Source organism: Trachypithecus francoisi, unplaced genomic scaffold, assembly GCF_009764315.1.
Source record: "Trachypithecus francoisi isolate TF-2019V2 unplaced genomic scaffold, Tfra_2.0 Lachesis_group15, whole genome shotgun sequence".
Lineage (NCBI taxonomy): Eukaryota > Metazoa > Chordata > Mammalia > Primates > Cercopithecidae > Trachypithecus > Trachypithecus francoisi.
Window position 1 is genome coordinate 65,532,845 of NW_022681460.1, and position 22,068 is coordinate 65,554,912.

General features: G+C 48.5%; 1 protein-coding gene across 1 annotated transcript; it reads right to left on the reverse strand.

Moving 5' to 3' along the window:
* Positions 1-9,359: 9,359 nt before the first annotated feature.
* LOC117097392 (UL16-binding protein 1-like) lies at positions 9,360-20,618 on the reverse strand. The gene is made up of 4 exons (XM_033235252.1): positions 20,510-20,618; positions 18,171-18,434; positions 17,681-17,956; positions 9,360-10,008 (listed from the first exon to the last, which is right to left on the reverse strand). Exons 1-4 carry the CDS (start codon positions 20,616-20,618, stop codon positions 10,001-10,003), a joined length of 657 nt encoding a protein of 218 aa, XP_033091143.1. The 3' UTR covers positions 9,360-10,000.
* Positions 20,619-22,068: the final 1,450 nt, after the last annotated feature.

A 22,068-nucleotide genomic window follows, 5' to 3' on the forward strand; every position in this document is an offset into this window, starting at 1 on the left:
TCCCCCTGCACAGGTTCTGGGGTGTGTGGGTGTGTACTTAGCAAGTGGGAGAAGGTGCCGGTTGGTGGGAGAGGTGGTGAGAGCCCCCTCACGGATGGGGAGGTGAGGGAGGCCTGTGGGGTGAGAGGGCTGGGCTGAGATTGAAGGTAAAAGGATGTGACCTGTTTGGTGGCAGTGGGTAGTGATGAGAGGTGACATTGTGCTAGCAGCCCTCACTCTCAGTGCCTCCTCGGTCTCGGCGTCCACTCTGGTGGTGCTTGAGGAGCCCTTCAGCCCACCACGGCACCGTGGGAGCCCCTCTCTGGGCTGGCTGAGGCTGGAGCTGCCTCCCTCTGCTTGCAGGGAGGTGTGGAGGGAGAGGCCAGGGCAGGGACGGGTGTTGCAAGCGGTGCTGGCAGTTCTGGCAGGCGCAGGCTCAGTGGGCTCTGCACCCAGGTGCCAAGCCCAGGGTAGTGAGGGGTTGGCACCCAGGCCAGCAGCTGTAGAGGTTGCACTGGGTACCCGAGCAGTGCTGGCCAGCCAGCGCTGCACTCAAATTCTTGCCAGGCCTTGGGACCTGCAGCCCTTCATGTCTGAGCTCCCCCACTGCGGTGGGGTTCCCGGAGGCCCGAGCCTCCCCGATGGGCTCCACCCCCTATTCAGTTGCCACCAATCCCATCCACAGCGCAAGGGCTGAGGAGTGCAGGCGCCACTGGGGACTGGTGGGCAGCTCCGCCCGCAGCCCGGGTGAAGGATCCACTAGGTGAAGCCAGGTGGGCTCCTGAGCTGGATGGGGACTTGGAGAACTTTTATATCTAGCCAGAGGATTGTATGTGCATCAATCAGCGCTCTGTATCTAGCTAATGTGGTGGAGACTTGGAGAACTTTTATGTCTAGCTAGAGGATCCTAAATACACCAGTCAGCACTCTGTGTCTAGCTCAGGGTTTGTAAATACACCAATCAGTACTCTGTGTCTAGTTCAAGGTTTGTAAATACACCAGTTGGTACTCTGTACCTAGCTAACTCTGTGTCTAGCTAACCTAGTGGGGACTTGGAGAACTTTTCCGTCTAGCACTCTGTGTCTAGCTCAAGGACTGTAAAGGTACCAATCAGCACTCTGTCAGAACGGACCAATCAGCTCTCTGTAAAATAGACCAATCAGCTCTCTGTAAAAATGGACCAATCAGCAGGATGTGGGAGGGGTCAGATAAGGGAATAAAAGCAGGCTGCCCTAGCCAGCCAGGGGTAACCCTGGTGGGTCCCCTTCCACACTCTGGAAGCTTTGTTCTTAGCTTCTTTTCAGTAAATCTTGCTGCTACTCACTCTTTGGGTCCATGCTGCCATTATGAGCTGTAACACTTACTGCGAAGGTCTGCAGCTTCACTCCTGAAGCCACCAAGACCACGAACCCACTGGGAAGAACGAACAACTCCAGATATGCTGCCTTTAAGAGCTGTAACACTCCCTAGGAAAGTCTGCAGCTTCACTCCTGACAGCGAGACCACAAACCCACCAGAAGGAAGAAGCTCCAGACACATCTGAACGTCTGAAGGAATAAACCCTGGACACACCATCTTTAAGAACTCTAACACTCACCACGAGGGTCCGCGGCTTCATTCTTGAAGTCAGTGAGACCAAGAACCCACCAATTCTGGACACAGTGAGGGGATTGGGAAGGAAGTGTCTGCTGAGCCCCTGGTTGCAGGCAAGTGCAGCAAAGTGCAGGGTGAAGTTTAAGGGCAGGGAGCCCTGGGGGTGCTGGAGAGTTTGTGTGGTGGAAAGTCAGTGAGAAGAGAGCATCTGTGTTTGTCTGGGATGTGTGTGCTCCCATTTCTGCGAGATCCCCTCCCTCACCTCTGGTCACGCCTGTGTCCCGGTAGTTCAGGCTCCTTCTGCCCTAGGGCACAGTGGAGGTGCCAGCCTCACCTGAGTCCGGCCGTGCCCTCTGGCCCCTTCCAAAACTCTTGTCCCTCCCATCCTCCTGCTATTATAGGAGATAAGAAAGAAATCATTTAGGTAGACAGGGTAAAGAGAGTCCCCAGCAAAAAACTTTCCTTCTAACAAAAAGCAGCTCAGAAACTGCTCCCTTTTTAACCTCAAGCAGTTCAAAAAAATCACTTGTCTTCTAACAAAGAGAAGCCTAAAAGATCAGGCTGTAAAACACAGACAAGCAACTTCGGCACAAAAGGAAGAACTTCCTGGATAATGACCGAACTTCACATACATAGGATGGGCACCCGCAAAAACAGTGGGGCTCAGTGAGCATATTCCTGGCCATTTCCCTTCTTCCTTTGTTTTTTTGTTTTGTTTGGTTTTTTGATTTTTTGTTTTTGAGGGAGTTTGCTCTGTCGCCCAGGCTGGAGTGCAATGGTGTGATCTTGGCTCATCCCACAACCTCTGTCTCCGGGTTCAAGTGATTTTTCTGCTTCAGCTTCCCAAGTAGCTGGGATTACAAGTGCCCATGACCACGTCCAGCTAATGTTTGTATTTTTAGTAGAGACAGGGTTTGCCATGTTGGCCAGGCTGATCTTGAACTCCTAACTTCAGCTGATCCACCTGCCTCAGCTTCCCAAAGTGCTGGGATTACAAATGTGAACCATGGCACCTGGCCCCTGTCCATTTCTTTAGGTACACTGAGATAGGGAAACCAGAAGCGCACATGGGGTGGGGATGCCTGCAGCTGCAAGAAGGTGCCTGGGAACAGGCACAGAAACTCACCAACCCCTTTTATCATAGGCAGGTAAGTAGTGCAGAGCAGCACAAACTAAGAGCCTGCCTGCATGATCAAAGAATGGGGTGGGGGCTGCTAGAGACTCTACCTTATGCAGATGGCATACCTGGTCCTAACCGGCTCTTTGGGCCCTATGGGTCTCTCTGTGACAAAGAGTTGTTCTTAGGCTGCGCACGGTGGCTTACACCTGTAATCCCAGCACTTTGGGAGGCCAAGGTGGTCGGATCACCTGAGGTCTGGAGTTTGAGACGAGCCTGACCAACATGGAGAAACCCTGTCTCTACAAAGAATACAAAAATTAGCTGGGCATGGTGGTGCATGCCTGTAAACTCAGCTACTCTGGAGGCTGAGGCAGGAGAATCGCTTGAACCCAGGAGGTGGAGGCTGCGGTGAGCCGAGATTGTGCTGCTGCACTCCAGCATGGGCAGCAAGAATGAAACTCAGGGGGCACGCCCAAGATGGCCAAATAGGAACAGCTCCAGCCTCTAGCTCCCAGCATGAGTGACACAGAAGACAGGTGATTTCTGCATTTTCAACTGAGGTACCGGGTTCATCTCACTGGGTCGTGTCGGACAGTTGGCGCTGGTCTGCAGGTGCAGCCCGACCAGTGAGAGCTGAAGCAGGGCAACACATCACCTCACCTGGGAAGCACAAGGGGTAAGAGAATTCCTTTTCCTAGCCAAAGGAAATTGAGACACACAACACCTGGAAAATCGGGTAACTCCCATCCTAATACTGCACTTTACCAAGGGTCTTAGCAAACAGCACACCAGGAGATTATATCCCACACCTGGCCCAGAGGGTCCCATGCGCACAGAGCCTCCCTCATTGCTAGCACAGCAGTCTGAGATCTAACTGCAAGGCAGCAGTGAGGTTGGGGGAGGGGCGCCCACCATTGCTGAGGCTTAAGAAGGTAAACAAAGCTGCCAGGAAGCTTGAATTGGGTGGAGCCCACCACAGCTCAAGGAGGCCGGCCTGCCTCTGTAGACTCCTCCTATGGGGACAGGTCATAGCTAAACAAAAAGCAGCAGAAACCTCGGCAGAGGTAAATGCCCCCATCTGACAGCTTTGAAGAGAACAGTGGATCTCCCAGCACGGAGGTTGAGATCTGAGAACGGACAGACTGCCTGCTCAAGTGGGTCCCTGACCCCTGAGTAGCCTAACTGGGAGACATCTCCCACTAGGTGCAGACCAACACCTCACACCTCACACGGCAGGGTACACCCCTGAGAGGAAGCTTCCAGAGCAAGAATCAGACAGCAACACTGGCTGTTCAGCAATATTCTATCTTCTGCAGCCTCTGCTGCTGATACCCAGGCAAACAGGGTCTGGAGTGGACCCCAAGCAAACTCCAACAGACCTACAGCTGAGGGTCCTGACTGTTAGAAGGAAAACTAACAAACAGAAAGGACACCCACACCACAACCCCATCAGTACGTCACCATCATCAAAGACCAAAGGCAGATAAAACCACAAAGATGGGGAAAAAGCAGTGCAGAAAAGCTGGAAATTCAAAAAATCAGAGTGCATCTACCCCTCCAAAGGAACACAGCTCATTGACAGCAACGGAACAAAGCTGGATGGAGAATGACTTTGACGAGTTGAGAGAAGAAGGCTTCAGTCGATCAGACTTCTCAGAGCTAAAGGAGGAACTACATAACCAGTGCAAAGAAACTAAAAACTTTGAAAAAAGATTTGATGAATGCTAACTAGAATAACCAATGTAGAGAAGTCCATAAAAGAACTGATGGAGATGAAAACCATAACAAAAGAACTACATGACAAATGCACAAGCTTCAGTAACCGACTCGATCAACTGGAAGAAAGAGCATCAGCGACTGAAGATCAAATGAATGAAATGAAATGAGAAGTGTAGAGAAAAAAGAGTAAAAAGAAATGAACAAAGCCTCCAAGAAATATGGGATTATGTGAAAAGACCAAATCTACGTCTGATTGGTGTGCCTGAAAGTGACGGGGAAAATGGAACCAAGTTGGAAAACACCCTGCAGGATATCATCCAGGAGAACTTCCCCAACCTCGTAAGGTGGGCCAACATTCAAATTCAGGAAATACAGAGAACACCACAAAGATACTCCTCGAGAAGAGCAACTCCAAGACAAATAATTGTCAGATTCACCAAAAATGAAATGAAGGAAAAGATATTAAGGGCAGCCAGAGAGAAAGGTCGGGTCACACACAAAGGGAAGCCCATCAGACTAACAGCAGATCTCTCGGCAGAAATTCTACAAGCCAGAAGAGAGTGGGGGCCAATATTCAACATTCTTAAAGAAAAGAATTTTCAACCCAGAATTTCATATCCAGCCAAACTAAGTTTCATAAGTGAAGGAGAAATAAAATCCTTTACAGACAAGCAAATGCTTAGAGATTTTGTCACCACCAGGCCTGCCCTACAAGAGATCCTGAAAGAAGCACTAAACATGGAAAGGAACAACGGGTACCAGCCATTGCAAAAACATGTCAAAATGTAAAGTCCATTGATGCTAGGAAGAAACTGCATCAACTAGCGAGCAAAATAACCAGCTAATATCATAATGACAGGATCAAGTTCACACATAACAATATTAACCTTAAATGTAAATGGACTAAATGGTCCAATTAAAAGACACAGACTGACAAATTGGATAAAGAGTCAAGACCCATCAGTCTGCTGTATTCAGAAGACCCATCTCACATGCAGAGACACACATAGGCTCAAAATAAAGGGATAGAGGAAGATCTACCAAGCAAATGGAAAACAAAAAAGCAGGGTTGCAATCCTAGTCTCTGATAAAACAGACTTTAAACCATCAAAGATCAAAAGAGACAAAGAAGGCCATAACATAATGGTAAAGGGATCAATTCATCAGGAAGAACTAACTATCCTAAATATATATACACCCAATACAGGAGCACCCAGATTCATAAAGCAAATCCTTAGAGACTTACAAAGAGACTCAGACTCCCATACAATAATAGTGGGAGACTTTAACACCCCACTGTCAACATTAGACAGATCAACGAGACAGAAAGTCAACAAGGATATCCAGGAATTGAACTCAACTCTGCACCAAGTGAACCTAATAGACATCTACAGAACTCTCCACCCCAAATCAACAGAATATACATTCTTCTCAGCACCACATCGCACTTATTCCAAAATTGACCACATAGTTGGAAGTAAAGCACTCCTCAGCAAATGTAAAAAACAGATATTATAACAAACTGTCTCTCGGACCACAGTGCAATCAAACTGGAACTCAGAACTAAGAAACTCAATCAAAACCGCTCGACTACACGGAAATTGAACAACCTCCTCCTGAATGACTACTGGGTACATAACGAAATGAAGGCAGAAATAAAGATGTTCTTTAAAACCACTGAGAACAAAGATACAACATACCAGAATCTCTGGGACACATTTAAAGCATTGTGTAGAGCGAAATTTATAGCACTAAATGCCCACAAGAGAAAGCAGGAAAGATCTAAAATTGATACCCTAGCATCACAATTAAAAGAACTAAAGAAGCAAGAGCAAACACATTCAAAAGCTAACAGAAGGCAAGAAATAACTAAGATCAGAGCAGAACTGAAGGAGATAGAGACACAAAAAACCCTCCAAAAAAATCAATGAATCCAGGAGCTGGTTTTTGGAAAAGATCAACAAAATTGATATACCACTAGCAAGACTAATAAAGAAGAAAAGAGAGAAGAATCAAACAGATGCAATAAAAAAATGATAAAGGGGATATCACCACCAACCCCACAGAAATACAAACTACCATCAGAGAATAATATAAACACCTCTACACAAATAAACTAGAAAACCTAGAAGAAATGGATAATTTCCTGGACACTTACAGTCTCCCAAGACTAAACCAGGAAGAAGTTGAATCCCTGAATAGACCAATAGCAGGCTCTGAAATTGAGGCAATAATTAATAGCCTACCAACCAAAAAAAGTCCAGGACCAGACGGATTCACAGCCGAATTCTACCAGAGGTACAAGGAGGAGTTGGTACCATTCCTTCTGAAAATATTCCAATCAATAGAAAAAGAGGGAATCCTCCTTACCTCATTTTATGAGGCCAACATCATCCCGATACCAAAGCCTGACATAGATACAACAAAAAAAGAGAATTTTCGACCAATATCCCTGATGAACATCGATACAAAAATCCTCAGTAAAATACTGGCAAACCAAATCCAGCAGCACATCAAAAAGCTTATCCACCATGATCAAGTGGGCTTCATCCCTGGGATGCAAGGCTGGTTCAACATATGCAAATCAATAAATGTAATCCAGCATATAAACAGAACCAAAGACCAAAACCACATGATTATCTCAATAGATGCAGAAAAGGCCTTTGACAAAATTCAACAACTCTTCATGCTAAAAACTTTCAATAAATTCGGTATTGATGGAACGTATCTCAAAATAATAAGAGTTATTCATGACAAACCCACAGCCAATATCACACTGAATGGGCAAAAACTGGAAGCATTCCCTTTGAAAACTGGCACAAGACAGGGATGCCCTCTCTCACCACTCCTATTCAACACAGTGTTGGAAGTTCTGGCTAGGGCAATCAGGCAAGAGAAAGAAATAAAGCGTATTCAGTTAGGAAAAGAAGAAGTCAAATTGTCCCTGTTTGCAGATGACATGATTGTATATTTAGAAAACCCCATCATCTCAGCCCAAAATCTCCTTAAGCTGATAAGCAACTTCAGCAAAGTCTCAGGATACAAAATCACTGTGCAAAACTCACAAGCGTTCTTATACACCAGTAACAGACAAACAGAGAGCTAAATCATGACTGAACTCCCATTCACAATAGCTTCAAAGAGAATAAAATACCTAGGAATCCAACTTACAAGCGATGTAAAGGACCTCTTCAAGGAGAACTACAAACCACTGCTCAGTGAAATAAAAGAAGACACAAACAAATGGAAGAACATACCATGCTCATGGATAGGAAGAATCATTACTGTGAAAATGGCCATACTGCCCAAGGTAATTTATAGATTCAATGCCATCCCCATTAAGCTACCAATGACTTTCTTCACCGAATTGGAAAAAACTGCTTTAAAGTTTATATGGAACCAAAAAAGACCCCGCATTGCCAAGACAATCCTAAGCCAAAAGAACAAAGCTGGAGGCATCATGCTACCTGACTTTAAACTATACTACAAGGCTACAGTAACCAAAAGAGCATGGTACTGGTACCAAAACAGAGATATAGACCAATGGAACAGAAAAAAGCCCTCAGAAATAATACCACACATCTACAGCCATCTGATCTTTGACAAACCTGACAAAAACAAGAAATGGGGAAAAGATTCCCTATTTAATAAATGGTGCTGGGAAAATTGGCTAACCATAAGTAGAAAGCTGAAACTGGATTCTTTCCTTATGCCTTATACGAAAATTAATTCAAGATGGATTAAAGACTTAAATGTTAGACCTAAAACCATAAAAACCCTAAAGAAAACCTAGGTAATACCATTCAGGACATAGGCATGGGCAAGGACTTCATGTCTAAAACACCAAAAGCAATGGCAACGAAAGCCAGAATTGACAAATGGAATCTAATTAAACTAAAGAGCTTCTGCACAGCAAAAGAAACTACCATCAGAGTGAACAGGCAACCTACAGAATGGGAGACAATTTTTGCAATCTACTCATCTGACAAAGGGCTAATATCCAGAACCTATAAAGAACTCAATCAAATTTACAAGATAAAAAACAAAAAAAATCATCAAAAAGTGGGTAAAGGATATGAACAGACACTTCTCAAAAGAAGACATTCATACAGCCAACAGACACATGAAAAAATGCTCATCATCACTAGCCATCAGAGAAATGCAAATCAAAATCACAATGAGATACCATCTCACACCAGGCAATCATTAAAAAATCAGGAAACGATAGGTGCTGGAGAGGATGTGGAGAAATAAGAACACTTTTACACTGTTGGTGGGACTGTAAACTAGTTCAACCATTGTGGAAAACAGTGTGGTGATTCCTCAAGGATATAGAACTAGAAATACCGTTTGACCCAGCCATCCCATTACTGGTGATATACCCAAAGGATTATAAGTCATGCTGCTATAAAGACACATGCACACGTATGTTTATTGAGGCACTATTCACAATAGCAAAGACTTGGAATCAACACAAATGTCCATCAGTGACAGACTGGATTAAGAAAATGTGGCACATATACACCATGGAATACTATGCAGCCATAAAAAAGGATGAGTTCGTGTCCTTTGTAGGGACATGGATGCAGCTGGAAATCATTCTCATCAAACTATCGCAAGAACAGAAAAACAAACACCACATGTTCTCACTTATAGGTGGGAATTGAACAATGAGATCACTTGGACACAGGAAGGGGAACATCACACACCGGGTCCTATTGTGGGGAGGGCGGGGGGTGGGGGGAGGGATAGCATTAGGAGATATACCTAATGTAAATGACCAGTTAATGGGTGCAGCACACCAACATGGCTCATGTATACATATGTAACAAACCTGCATGGTGCGCACATGTACCCTAGAACTTAAAGTATAATAAAATAAATAAATAATAAAGCATTGAACTAAAAAAAAAAAAAAAAAAAGAACGAAACTCCGTCTCAAAAAAAAAAAAAAAAAGAGCTGTTGTTTCCTTTCGCCTATAAAACTCCTGCTCCAGTCTCACTCCGTGGGTGTTCGTCTCCATCCTTGATTTCCTCAGCCGCGACACCAAGAACCTTGGCATTTATCCCAGACAACGAGCTGTCTTACTCCCCTTAGTTTCTGGCCTCGTTTCTGCCACTCTGTTTTCTCAGGCGGGGAAAAGCAACCCCAGCGACGCAACAGGGGTAGAAGGAGTCCTGCGCGGAGAATTGAGAAGGGTGTGGCACAGTATGAAAGATCCGCCCTCCCCGACGCCCTCTCCGCTTTCTTCGACCCATTCCTGGAACTCACCGGCCTGCGCGGTCCAGGGACAGTCCCGCAGCAGAAGCAGAGCCGGGATGCAACAAAGGAACGTGGGGCTCTCAGCCAGCGCCTTTGGGACCCGGACTTGGCGACAGAATGCAGAGGACACCGCTGTTCACCGCGGAAACGTCTGAGCCTCCCGCTGAGCCGTCCAGGGCTTTGGTCTCCCGGGTGAGCCGCAGCGCGGAGAAACTCCCTGTCGTTTCACTCCGCCTTTCTCCTGCTTCCCACCTTTCCCAGGAGATCATTTCATTTCATTGTTTTGCAAATATTTCTTCCCACTTGAGCACTGCTTCTTTCTGTTCTTAAAGACCTGTTTCATAAAGAGCAGGGATTGGGTTTTCTACTTTTACTGTGTTCGTTTTTGTGTGTCTGTGGGTGGTAAAATAGGGTCGGGGTCGCTCTAAAGTCATTTTTGTCTCTTGTGCGCCTCAGGGAGGACACTAAAGGCATTTGCGGATTTCAGCTGCAAAAGGCTTTCGTCAAAGTTCGTTGCGAATGGTTTCAGTTACGCCCCGCCTAGTCCCTCCGGGTTCCGCGCGCTCCTCCGGTGGCGCCTGCATCGCTCGAGCACGGGCCGGGTCCTGCCTGAGTGATGCCCCACAGGTGGCACCCGGCTGCCACCGATGTCCCACCGGGAGGCACCCGGCGCCCGGCGGGTACCCGCGGGGCAGAACCGCCTTTGGAAGACCTGTGAGGACTCCACCCATCGCAGTAGGGGACAATGTTTGTCTCCGGGCTTGAAGAAATGGGAAATCAGAGACAGCTGATGGTTTCCTCCTACAGACTGGTGCGGGGGGCAGGGAGGATTTTACACGGGGCTGCTGCGGAGATGTGACCTTACAGCTGGGGTCCTTGGGGCTCCCACAGCGAGGCTCCAGCGCGGATCCCCTGCCTGACTGCTTGAGGCTGCTGGTGGGCGGCGCCCTCGCAGGGGGTGGTTCTGTGCCCGAGTTGCTTATCTGTGTTTTACTGATCTTCTAGGATACCCTTTGTTAGAAGACAAGCAATTTCTTTGAACTGCTTGAGGTTAGAAAAGGAGCAATTTTCTGAGCTGATTTTTGATAAAAGGAAAATTTTTTGCCTGAGACTCTTTTTACCCTATCTACCTAAATGATTTCTTTCTTATCTCCTATAACAGCAGGAGGATGGGAGGGACGAGAGGATTGGAGGGGGCCAGAGGGCACGGCGTGACTCTCTGGTGAGGCCGGCGCCTCCACTGCGCCCTGGGGCGGAAGCAGCCTGAACTACCAAGACACAGGCATGACCAGAGGTGAGGGTGGGGATCTCGCTGAAAGGGCAGCACAGACATCCCAGACAAACAGAGATGCTCTGTTCTCACCAGCTCTCCACCACACAAACCCTCCAGCACTTCCAGGGCTCCCTGCCTTTGAACTTCTCCCTGTACTTTGGGTCCACAGGTCGGGCCAGGAGCTTCTTTTCGTCCCCTCCCCGACCCCGTTGCCTGCGATCCAGGGGTCCTGGTTACTTTGCTGGGCTGAGGCCCCTTCCAGGACGGACGTCCTGAGGCTGAGAAAAGTCCTGGACATATGGAAAAGATAGGTTCAGAGAGAAGATGGGAGAAAGGGAAGAAGAAGCAGGTGGCAGGAGAACAAGGAGAAACCCCCGTCCCGAAAATGGGGAGAGGGTGACACAGGGACAACCCCCACACCCCGGGTTACTCAGGGTTCTCCATAGTGACTGCACCAATAGGACACGTGTGTGTTTGTGTATGTAAATGAGTACATATATATATAAATATATATATGTACTGAGTGTATATCAGTGTGTGTATATATATGTGTGTATATACATCTGTGTGTGTGTGTATCTATCAGTTTATTAGGGAGAATTGACACACAGGATTTCAAGGTGAAGTCCAATGGTAGACCCTCTGCAAGCTGGGGAAGAGGGAAGCCAGTAGAGGCCTGTCCAAGTCTGAAAGCCTCAATAGGAGGGAAGCCCACAGGGCAGCCTTCAGCCCCCGCCAAAGCTCCCAGAGCCCCCGGAAGTCGGAAACTGCTGCTGCAAGTCCCAGAGCCCTAAGGCAAAAGTACCTGCAGTCTGATGTCCAAGGAGGAAGGATGCAAGAACCCCCAGGGAAGACAGAGAGAAGCCAGAGAGCTCTGCCCACAGAGTCACCCCACCCTCTCCTGCCTGCTCTCTTCTAGCCCAGCTGGCAGCCCATGGTATGGTACCCGCCTACACTGATGAGGGTCTTCATCTCCCAGTCCCCCAACTCAAATATCATTCTCCTCTTGCAACACCCTGACAGACACACCCAGAAAGAATACATTACCAGCCACCTAGGCATCCCTTAATCCAATCCACTGGCCAGTTAATATTCACCATCATAGCCCCCCAGGACATACTCTCATCCACACTCCACCCCGACTCCAGCTCCCTGCGCTCTGCCTCTGGCAGGGGTGAAGGATCCAGTCTCTCCATGTCCTCACTGTGATTATGATGACAGCCATCCTACTAGGTGTGAGGTGGCATCTTCTTGTGGCTGTGATTTGCATTTCTCTAATGGCTGTGGATGTTGAGCCTCTTTTGATGGGCTTACTGGCCAACGTATACTTCTCCGGAGAAATGTTCATTCAAAACCTTTCCACATATTTGTATTGGATTATTTCTCTTTACAATATTGAGTTGTAAGAGTGCTTTATATATTCGGGATACCAGTCCCTGGTAATTTGCACATATTTTCTCCATACTCTAAGTGCAAATGGTGGGGTTGCACGGTTGCAATGATTGCTTTTAGCCAATGCTCTGAGGATCTGGGTTTTCCCTAGAAAGAGACCTCAGCAGATCAAACCATGACAAGCCTAATGAATGGGGCTTATCCAGGGAGTCCCAGACAGGCCAAATAGAGTTCTCTGGGGCTGGGGCTTTTGAAGGGCTCCAAACCCCATGTGCTCTTCCAGCAAGTGGAGACTGTGGCCTTTCAGCTGTCAGTGACATGGTGAGTCCAGTGTTTTCTGGGCATAATAAATCAGGATGTACTGTGCAAACAAGAAGTAGAAAGAAATGTTAGGAGGAAGAATATAAATTTTCAAGTACGAGTTCGGAAGTACTAGAAAAAAATGAGGAAAAGGGCAAGGTTGGCTTGGTTGTAGTTAACCTGATGGAGAAATGCAGCTGTCTGCAATAGAGGGCTCGAGCTGTTAGGTTCCTCTGCAATGCCGAGAGCACCTCCACAACCGGCCCTGCATCATCCTGTCTCTTAAGGCTGAATGCAGCTCTTGGGCCTTCAGTGCCAAGGAAGCCACAGTCCCAGACTAGAGGAAGGGCTGAGGATGACAGTGGAAAAGGAGGTGGTGGGTGCAGAAGGAGAAGGCTGACAGCAAGGATTTCCTGAGGATAAACAAAAATGTCATTTGAAAATGGAAAAAAAAGTAAGGGTATAAAGAACCAGATGGAAATCATCTGTAATTCCATTATGGAGTGTTTAATTTTAGGGTTTTGGCACTTTTGTATGTAATTATTATACAATTATCATCACACAAATTTTTATACAATTATCATCAGACAACTTACAATTATTTTAAGTGACTAGAGTTTATCTTTTTGAGCTGGGTTTGGGTTCATAGTGCAGCGTTCTCTCACTTTGGTCAGTTAACCCCATTTGTTTTTGGCCTTGAGTCATTTTATGTATTCATCTTTAATTTCAACCTATAAAATAAAAGGTACATAAACAGGTTTTTTACAATGGGTAGATTTTGGGAGGCTGAGGCTTGGTGTCCCAATGATCCCATCGCCTAAACAGTAAGCATGGTACCTAACAGGTGTTTTTTCAGCCCAGGTGATCCTTGTCTCTCCCCGGTCTGGTGATTTCCAGCATCTGTGGTTCATGTGAATTCAGTGTTTAGCTGCCACTTTCAAATGGGAACATGCAGTATGTGGTTTTCTGTTCTTGCCTTAGGTTGCTTAGGATAATAGCCTCTAGTTCCATCCATGTTGCTGAAAAGGACATGATTTTGCTGTGTTTTGTGGCTGCATAGATTTCCATGGTGTCTATGTACCACATTTGTTTTCATTCAATTCACTGTTCCTGGGCACTTAGATTGTGATTCTGTGTCCTTGCTAGTGAGAACAGCACTGCAATGAACATATTGGTGCATTTGTCTTTTTGATAAAATGAATTCTTTTCCTGTGGATATATCCCAAGTAGTGGGATTGCTGGGTCGAATGGCAGTTCTATTTTAAGTTCTTGGAGGAATCTCCAGACTGCTTTCCATAGTGGCTGAACACGTTTGCTTTCCCACCAACAGTGTCTGTTTCCTTTTCTCTGCAGCCTCACCAACATCTCCGACTTTGTGACTGGTTAGAGACGGTAACTCATTGCAGTTGTGATTTGCACTTATCTGAGGATTAGTGATATTGAGCACTTTTTCATGTTTCTTGGTCAATTTGTAGGTCTTCTTTTGAAAAGTGTCTGTTCATGTCTTTGCCCAATTTTAATTGGGTTTTTTTCTTCTTGCTTGTTCAATTGTTTGAGTTCCTTGTAGATTCCAGATATTGGACCTTTGTCAGATGCATACTTTGCAAATAGTTTCCCCCATTCTACAGGCTGTCTGTTTAGTGTGTTGCTAGTTTCTTTTTCTGTGCAGAAGTTCTTTAATGAGATCCCATTTGTCCATTTTTTTTGTTGTTGCAATTGTTTTTAGTGTCTTCTTCATGAAATCTCTGCCAGGCGCTATGTCTGCATTCGTATTTCTTAGGTTATGTTCCAGGATTTTTACAGTTTTAGTACTTACATTAAATCTTTCATCCATATGGAGTTATTTAGCATACATGGGGAGAGCTAGGGGCTCAGTTTCATTCTTCTGCATATGGCTGGCCAGATATCCCAGCACTAATTTTCTAATAGGGAATCTTTCCCACATTGCTCATTTCTGTTGAAGATTAGATGGCGGTTAAGTGCGCAGGTTTATTTCTGGGCTCTCTATTATTTTATTTACTAAATAAAATAATCATGAATGTAATATTTTCATATTAAATAATTAAAAATTTCTACAACAGGCACTGTGGTTCATGTCTGTAATCCCAGAGCACTGGGAGGCCAAGATGGGAGGATTGCTTGAGACCAAGATTTGAAGACTATCCTGGGCAACATAGGAAGACTCTATCTCTACCTAAAATAAAACAATTTGCTGGGCCTGGTGGCATGTGCCTGTAGTCTATTCTAGAGGCTGAGTCTAGAGGATCACTTGAGCCCAGGAGATGGAGATTACAGTGAGTGATGCGTATGCCACCACTTCACTCCAATATGGTTGACAGAATGAGAAACTGTAAAAAGCCACAAAAATAAAAAGGATTATCACAATTTTTGGTCAGTGCATGGAAAGGATCCCTGAGGTCTAAAGTCCAGCATGATATTTTATTAGTAATACTATTTGGAAGAATAAGGTCATGCTTCAGAGAAGTGTCTGCTTTTCCACAATCAAAGAAGTAGAAAGAAAATGCCTTTTGCGGCAGGGCGCGGTGTCTCACGCCTGTAATCCCAGCACTTTGGGAGGCCGAGGCGGGTGATCACAAGGTCAGGAGATTGAGACCACAGTGAAACCCCGTCTCTACTAAAAATACAAAAAATTAGCCGGGCGTGGTGGCAGGCGCCTGTAGTCCCAGCTACTCCGGAGGCTGAGGCAGGAGAATGGCATGAACCTGGGAGGCGGAGCTTGCAGCCAGCTGAGATCCCGCCACTGCACTCCAGCCTGGGCGACAGAGCGAGACTCCGTTTCTTGTTCAGTTAAAACTTGTGCAGGAATTCCATCCATTACCACCGAGAGAAAGTGGCAGAAGATGTTAAGAAAAATGGCTGTTAGGATCATCAGCAAAGGTAATGACTGGCATGAGATGTTGAGTCTACAATGTCCTCATCATGTGCTGGGGGCCAGTGGGCTTGCTAAGGCTTGAACTCCTGCTTTCCAGAAAGGCACAGTGGTGAATAGACAGGCGGCCTCCCTGAAGGGAGAGCAGGAACCAGACGAGGCTAACAGAGGTTTCTTGATATCATCGTCCACCTTCAGAAAAGATGAAGCGTTGGTTTAAGTGGCTGAGAAAAACCTGGGTCCGTTCTCCTGGGTGATCTCTACCAGGCCCTCCCCATTTCGGAACCTTTCCGCCAAATAAAGAACACCCTCCTTCACCACACCACAGAGCCAGCCCAGGTCCTGTTACAGCGCATGGGGGCTCAGAACTGAGGCTGGTAATGAGAAGTCTGCACCCTCATTGAGGGCTTGCTCCCCCTTCTCATAGAAGGGTCTAGAGGACCTCGGGGAGCCCTTTCCAAAGAGAGGTCTTTGTATCTATGTTCCCTGGCGTTGGGTGGGCGTGCAGGCAAACCTCCTTCTTTCCCCTTTGTTCTCAGCCTATGCTCACCCTGGGAGCTGCACCCATAGCTCTGAATGGGACTGTCCCTGCCCCGCCTCATTCATTCCTGACCAAGTTCAGTGGTGAGCATGGAACTCCAGCAGCAGCTCAGCTCCCCTGCCTGAGTCCACTCTGCTCCAGGCAGGGCCATCAGCTGGCTCAGGATCTGGAGTGTGAAGGAGGCAGAATGGCAGGGGCATCGCCCCAGGACCCAGCCAGGAATCCCATGGGTCCAAGGGACCTGGCCTTTTCTGAACCTCAGTCCGGACATGCTCCACTCTTCACTTTCCACCTTAACTGCTGGGACCCGAGCTGCTTTCTCTGGGAATGCAGCCTTTGGAATTGGGTGGGCCAAGGCCCTCACAGCCCCCTCGTCCTGGGATTCTCCCAGATCACTCTCTTCTTAGCCTCCTCCAGGGATGCCCTTGCCCTTGACATCCTAGGTGAAGTGGCCATGCTGCTCCGCTCCTACTCTGCAGACTGCCCACGCTTGAGTTCCGGCTGCCTGCAGGCCACACACCACTACCCTTCCCGAATAGGAACCTGCTCTGAAACAGGCCTGAATTAGCGAAATCCTCTCAAGTTCAACAGGGCTTGAGCCTTGGTATGGGCCCCTCCCTTTCCCTCTGGCCTCTGACAGTGAGAATCCATCAGAACTCAAGGTTGAGCTGCCCAGTTCGTCGCCGACAGGAAACACCAGGTCTCATTCATCTGTCTCATGTCAGGATGAGAAGTTCCCGGCCTCTGGGACTCTGGGAATGCTCCTTCTGCATCCTCCCATCTCACCCATCTGCCCCTTGCTCCCCTCCCAAAATTGCCCACAGTACCTGTCAATCTAAACAACTCTCCACAGCAGCCAGCTAGAATGAAGCAGAGGAGGATGATAAGGAGGCTCCAGGGAATGAGGGTGGTGGCCATGGCTTTGGAGTGGGTTGTGCCTTGGGCCAGAGAGGGTGGTTCTGAAATGGAAACACAGGAGTGACAGGCCCCAAATCTTAGGAGATGCCTCCTGAGCTCCTGCCACCCCAGGTCATCCTAGAAGGCAGACCTTTTGTCCTCCTTTGCTGTGGGGCAACCTCTGGGACAGGTCCTGGGGTAGGAAGGGAAAGGGGGTGTCCCCTGTCCTCAGGGAGCTCACATGGCTGCTGAGGGAAGCAAGGTGACAACACAGCCCACCCTCCTGCTCTGGCGGAAGAGGAGGTAATGCCCCAAGGCCGGGGAGGGGAGGGTCTTGGGCCCTGGCATTGGAGGTGATTTTGATGGATTTACAGAAACAGACGAAGGGAGAGGAAAGAAAAGGCGATTCCAGGAGAAAGGAACACTAACGAAAAAGATATGGAAACACTATGACACCCACAGATTCGAAGTTGGTGAGAAATGCACAGTGAGTGGAGCAGAAGCAAGTGCAGGGAGGAAGAGGAGTCAGGAGGAAGAAGGCAGAGGAGGATGAGATAGCACAGGCACGCCAGCATACCCCAGAAGGAGCCTCTCATGAGGGGGTCATGTTCATACTCACTCAAACGCTCACACACACACACTCACACAGACTCACACACTGGGCTGATAATATACGAACTCAAGACAGCTTCCTTTTTTCCCCTCTCACTTACTTGTTGGATCCAGCATTTGTTCCCAGTACATCAAAAATTCTTCAAGCCATGTCTTACAGTCCCCCATTGAAATTTTCTGGAAGAACATGGTCACATCCCTGTTCTTCTCCCACTTCTCTTTCATCTTGTTGGCTCCAGGTTGAAGTGCTGTCCACTTTCTGTTGTTTGAGTCAAAGAGGAGGAACGTCTGTCCATTGAAGAGGAACTGCCAAGATCCTCTGCTGTGTCCATGGGCTTCGTGCTCACAAGACATCTGGGCCTGCAGAATGAGGGGCTCTGCCCCATTGGAAAGACATCAGCTCTGATCTTGACAAGTCCTGAGCCCCACCCTGCTTCCTTTCCTGGTTCCTGGACTTGCTCTCTCTGCTGCATCCTGCCCATGCTTCTCAGCCTCTTGTGTGACACAAACTTTTGGTTTACTTTTTGCATGAAACCAATAAATGCCTCTAAGTTACTACTGTGTCTGTTCCCTGGGCCATTTTAAACTTACCAATGGGTATTAAATTCTCCGCTTGAATGTCAGGCAGTTGTCCTTTGAGGAAATCCACCACGTCTCCTAGTGTTTCAGTTTGTTTTTCCCAGGTTTTTGTGACATTGACTTTCTTCCCCAGAGAAGCAAAGGCTTTGGCCTTGTGGTTAACACAGTCATAGTGAAGAAAAGGCCTTTCATCCACCAGGCCTTGAACTTCACACCATCGTGGTTCAGGTCTGAACTTAGGCGTGATGATAAAGTCATAGCAAAGACAGTGTGTGTCTGTGGACGAAAAACAAAGGAGGGGGTTAGTGTAGGGGGAAGTGGAACTTGAATCTCCTCCTCCCCCTTGTGGTGACTGCAAGTGAAGGCCTCTGAGGAGCTGGGCTGGCAAAGTAAGAGGTGCCCCATCCAGGACTGTCATGAAAACTAGCTAATGACTAGAGCGTCTCCCTTGCTTGAGTACATGGAGGGGAAGGTTCCTGCAGCCATGAATCCACATGTCCCCTCCAGACATGTCCCACCTGCTCTGTGCCCACGTCGATGAGCACATGACCTTGTCATGGAGGTGCCAGGCCTGCTGTGGCAGGAAAAGGCCTGGATGAGGAGGACCCTCAGCAGCAGTCCATGTGGACTGCAGGAGATGGGAGAGGGTGTGGGAGCTGCCCTGGGATGCTCCAGCACAGTGGGGGGCGGGGAGCGGTGAGGGCAAAATTCAGTTTAGATAAGCAAGTGATTATTGTCACGGGTCACAGGATTTAATATGTTGGCAAAGCCCCAGCGAGGTCACCCATCTGCTATAAGCATGAATTCCTGGAACCTTGGAAAGGGATGGTTCACAGGGCAAGAAGTTGAAAACCCAGAACTTCTAATTCAGGGTATAGGGGAAAGAACCAAAAGGCTCTGAGAAGTGCCCATGCCAGAGTGGCTGCAGTATGAAAATCCAGAACGATGTCCATCCTCTGGGCTCATGGGATGCCTGGAAGACTCCTCTTCACTCAGCATGTAAAGAAGGCCCTGGGATAAGGCAGCAGACTGTCAGGAAGCCCAGGGATGCCTGTTGCTGAAGGCCGGGATTGGGGGTAGGAAATGCTCTTCCTGAAATGGGCTCCCAGTAGTAATGGGGATGGAAAATCCTGAAATAACAGATCTCAATTGGAGGCCGTCAACTGTCAGGAGGAAGGAGGGTGCAATGATGGAAATAATTAAAGAAGTCACAATGCCAGCTGGGGACCTCAGCCATACAAAGGTATGCCCATGGCTCATAGAACAAAGGAGTCAAAGATCCAAAAGAAATGGAAACTCAACCCGGATACTGCTAGAGTTAAGTAATTACAGCAAACAAAGACAAAAGGCAAGGATGGATGACCTGGAGGCTGAAAGGAGTCACCCCAGGAAATAACTGAGCTCCTTTGCCCAGCTTTGAGAACTGAGCCACATCTCAGTCCCAGAGTCCATTACTAAAAGGAGAGCCCAGAGGCCACAGTGGGCTCCTTCAACCCCACAGCAACTGCAATGACTCCTTCAGACTCCCTCACAGAGCTACATGGGCATTCACTCTGGTAAGTGTACACCATGAAACAGTAAATACCCAGACACTCCTAGTGAACAGTGCGTGGTCTGACCTTCTCCCAGGGACCTGAAGCATTTACTTGCTCCCCTATTACTCATGAGGTGCATTTAGGGCAAAGTAACAGACGGACACCTGTGTCAGGTCCAGCTTAGATGGATGTGCTGGGTTCATTCGATGATAATTTCACATTTCCTGGATTTGTACCAGGAATGGATAGTGTTTGTAGTTAATGTAGTAACTATTGTAGGTTGTGCTGGTCATATGACCTCCCCTGTCACTATTCAACTCTGCTCTTGTAGCTGGGATGCAGCCATACACACTCTCATAAGGGGTGTTGCTGGACCCACCAATATGGCTATTTGACCCTGGAGTCCCTAAGATCCCAGAGGGATGTGTGGTTGGAAAAGGTGCTATGTGGATTTCATGGCAATTGCCAACCGCAGAATCACAACAGGGTCCCCTAGTGCTCAGAAGCAAGGCTGTGCCACTCACAGCAGCAAAATCCCCTCACTTAAAAGTGGCTCCAGGTATGGTCCTGGGTCCTGGTGGAGATGGGCCTCCAGCTATGGGAGGGTAGTGACCACACAGCCTCAGAGCTGCCCCATCACAGGGTGTGCTCCTCACCCTTTAGGTCATTAGGAAGATAGGCCCGGCAGTGAGAAGATGCAGGTGGGTCTCCTGAGATAGGCCAGAGCAGGGCCACAGGGAACCAAGAAACTGCATAAGCAGTTGGCCCCGGTCCCCAGGACACCACATGGGTGCACCCCTCACCCTCAGCTCACACCTGAGGCTTCAGGGAGGGTCCCTGATGGCCCCAAGGGACCGATGATGCCACCCAGCAGCAAGGGAGGGGGGCATTCACCCCAAACCATAGAACCTCCACTCACACCCATCACATCCACACGACCCAGAAGCCACAGGCAGGGTCGGACACACCTGTGACTCTTCAGCTTACACCACTTGGAGATGACACCCTAGGGGAGTGGGGCAGCAATTGCCAGGATACAGCATGTGCCTTCACCTGGGGTCAGCGACCTAGGATGGTGTCCACATCTGGTCTCCCTTTTATTTGCAGGTTGCCATTGCCTGCTGTTTCTCTACAAAGGGACAGGACTTGACACACAGAGTACCCATGGCCAGCAAGGACCAAAGTGCCTTCAGCCTATCCTTTCTAGAAAGGGTTTGCTGACTCCTGTCTGCATAGTGACTGTTCTATATAACCCTATCTCCCCAGTAGGAAGAACAGGGTGGTCTGGGACCCAAGGGAAGTAGTGGGTGCCTCTACTCATGGGCGCTCCCAGTCATCCTGGGGGAAATGGTCCTTCCCATCCCCTCTGCACTAAGTTCTGTGGAAAGCGTGGGGTGTGTTTGCTGGGGTGTGTCCTCAGGCAAAAGGGGAGAAGGTGCTAGTTGGTGGGGTAGGTGCCAAGGGCTCCTTCATGGATGGGGAGGTGAGGGAGGCCTGTGTGGTGACTGCGGTGAGCTGAGACGGAGAGTGAAAGGGTGCAACCTGGGTGGTGAAAGAGAATGCTGAGGGGAGGTGTAGGAAGTGTCTGGTGAGCTCCTGGGTGCAGGTGAGTGTCTGCAGCAAAGTTCAGGGGGAAGTTCCAGGGCAGGAAGCCCTGGAGGTGCTGGAAGGTTTGTGTGGTGAAGAGCAGGTCAGAGCAGAGCAGGGCTGTGGCTGGTGGGGGAGTCTGTGATTGCTTCCCTGTGGAACTCCCCTTCACCCCTTTCCTGACCCCAGCTACGGTTCGGGGATCTGGTTTCTCTTTCCCTAGGGCGAGTGGGGCTGCGGGTCTGCACCAGGGAGGGTCTGCACCAGGGATCCCCGCCCCACCTTGCCCTCTGTAGCCCTTTGGCCCCTCCACTCTCCTGGGATTCCTTTCCAGCCTTCTTTGACGCTCCCCCTGGCCTGCGGGGCTAGCAGCAGCTGCAGCAAGCCGACTCGGTGGCAAGGAGCCCCGGAGAGGAACTGAGCGCCTTCAGCCGGGCATGTTCAGGGAGATAGCGACCTTCGGACAGATTGCAATGTTCCGGGAGGCCGCAATGCTCGAGGCGATCGCGATGTTCCGGGTGATCGCGATGTTCCGGGAGACCGCGATGTTCGCGGATATCGCGATGTTAGGGGTAACCGCGATGTTAGGGGAAACTGAGGTGTTCCGGGGAACCGCGATGTTCGGGGAGATCGCGCTGGTCCATCCAGCAGCCTCCTGGCCTACAGGGCAAGGAGCAGCCACAGGAAGTGGACCCGGAGGAAAGGAGCCGCGGAGGAGAACTGAGTGTCTTCAGCCGGGCATGTTCGGGGAGATCGCGATGTTCGGGGAGACCGCGATGTTCGGGAAA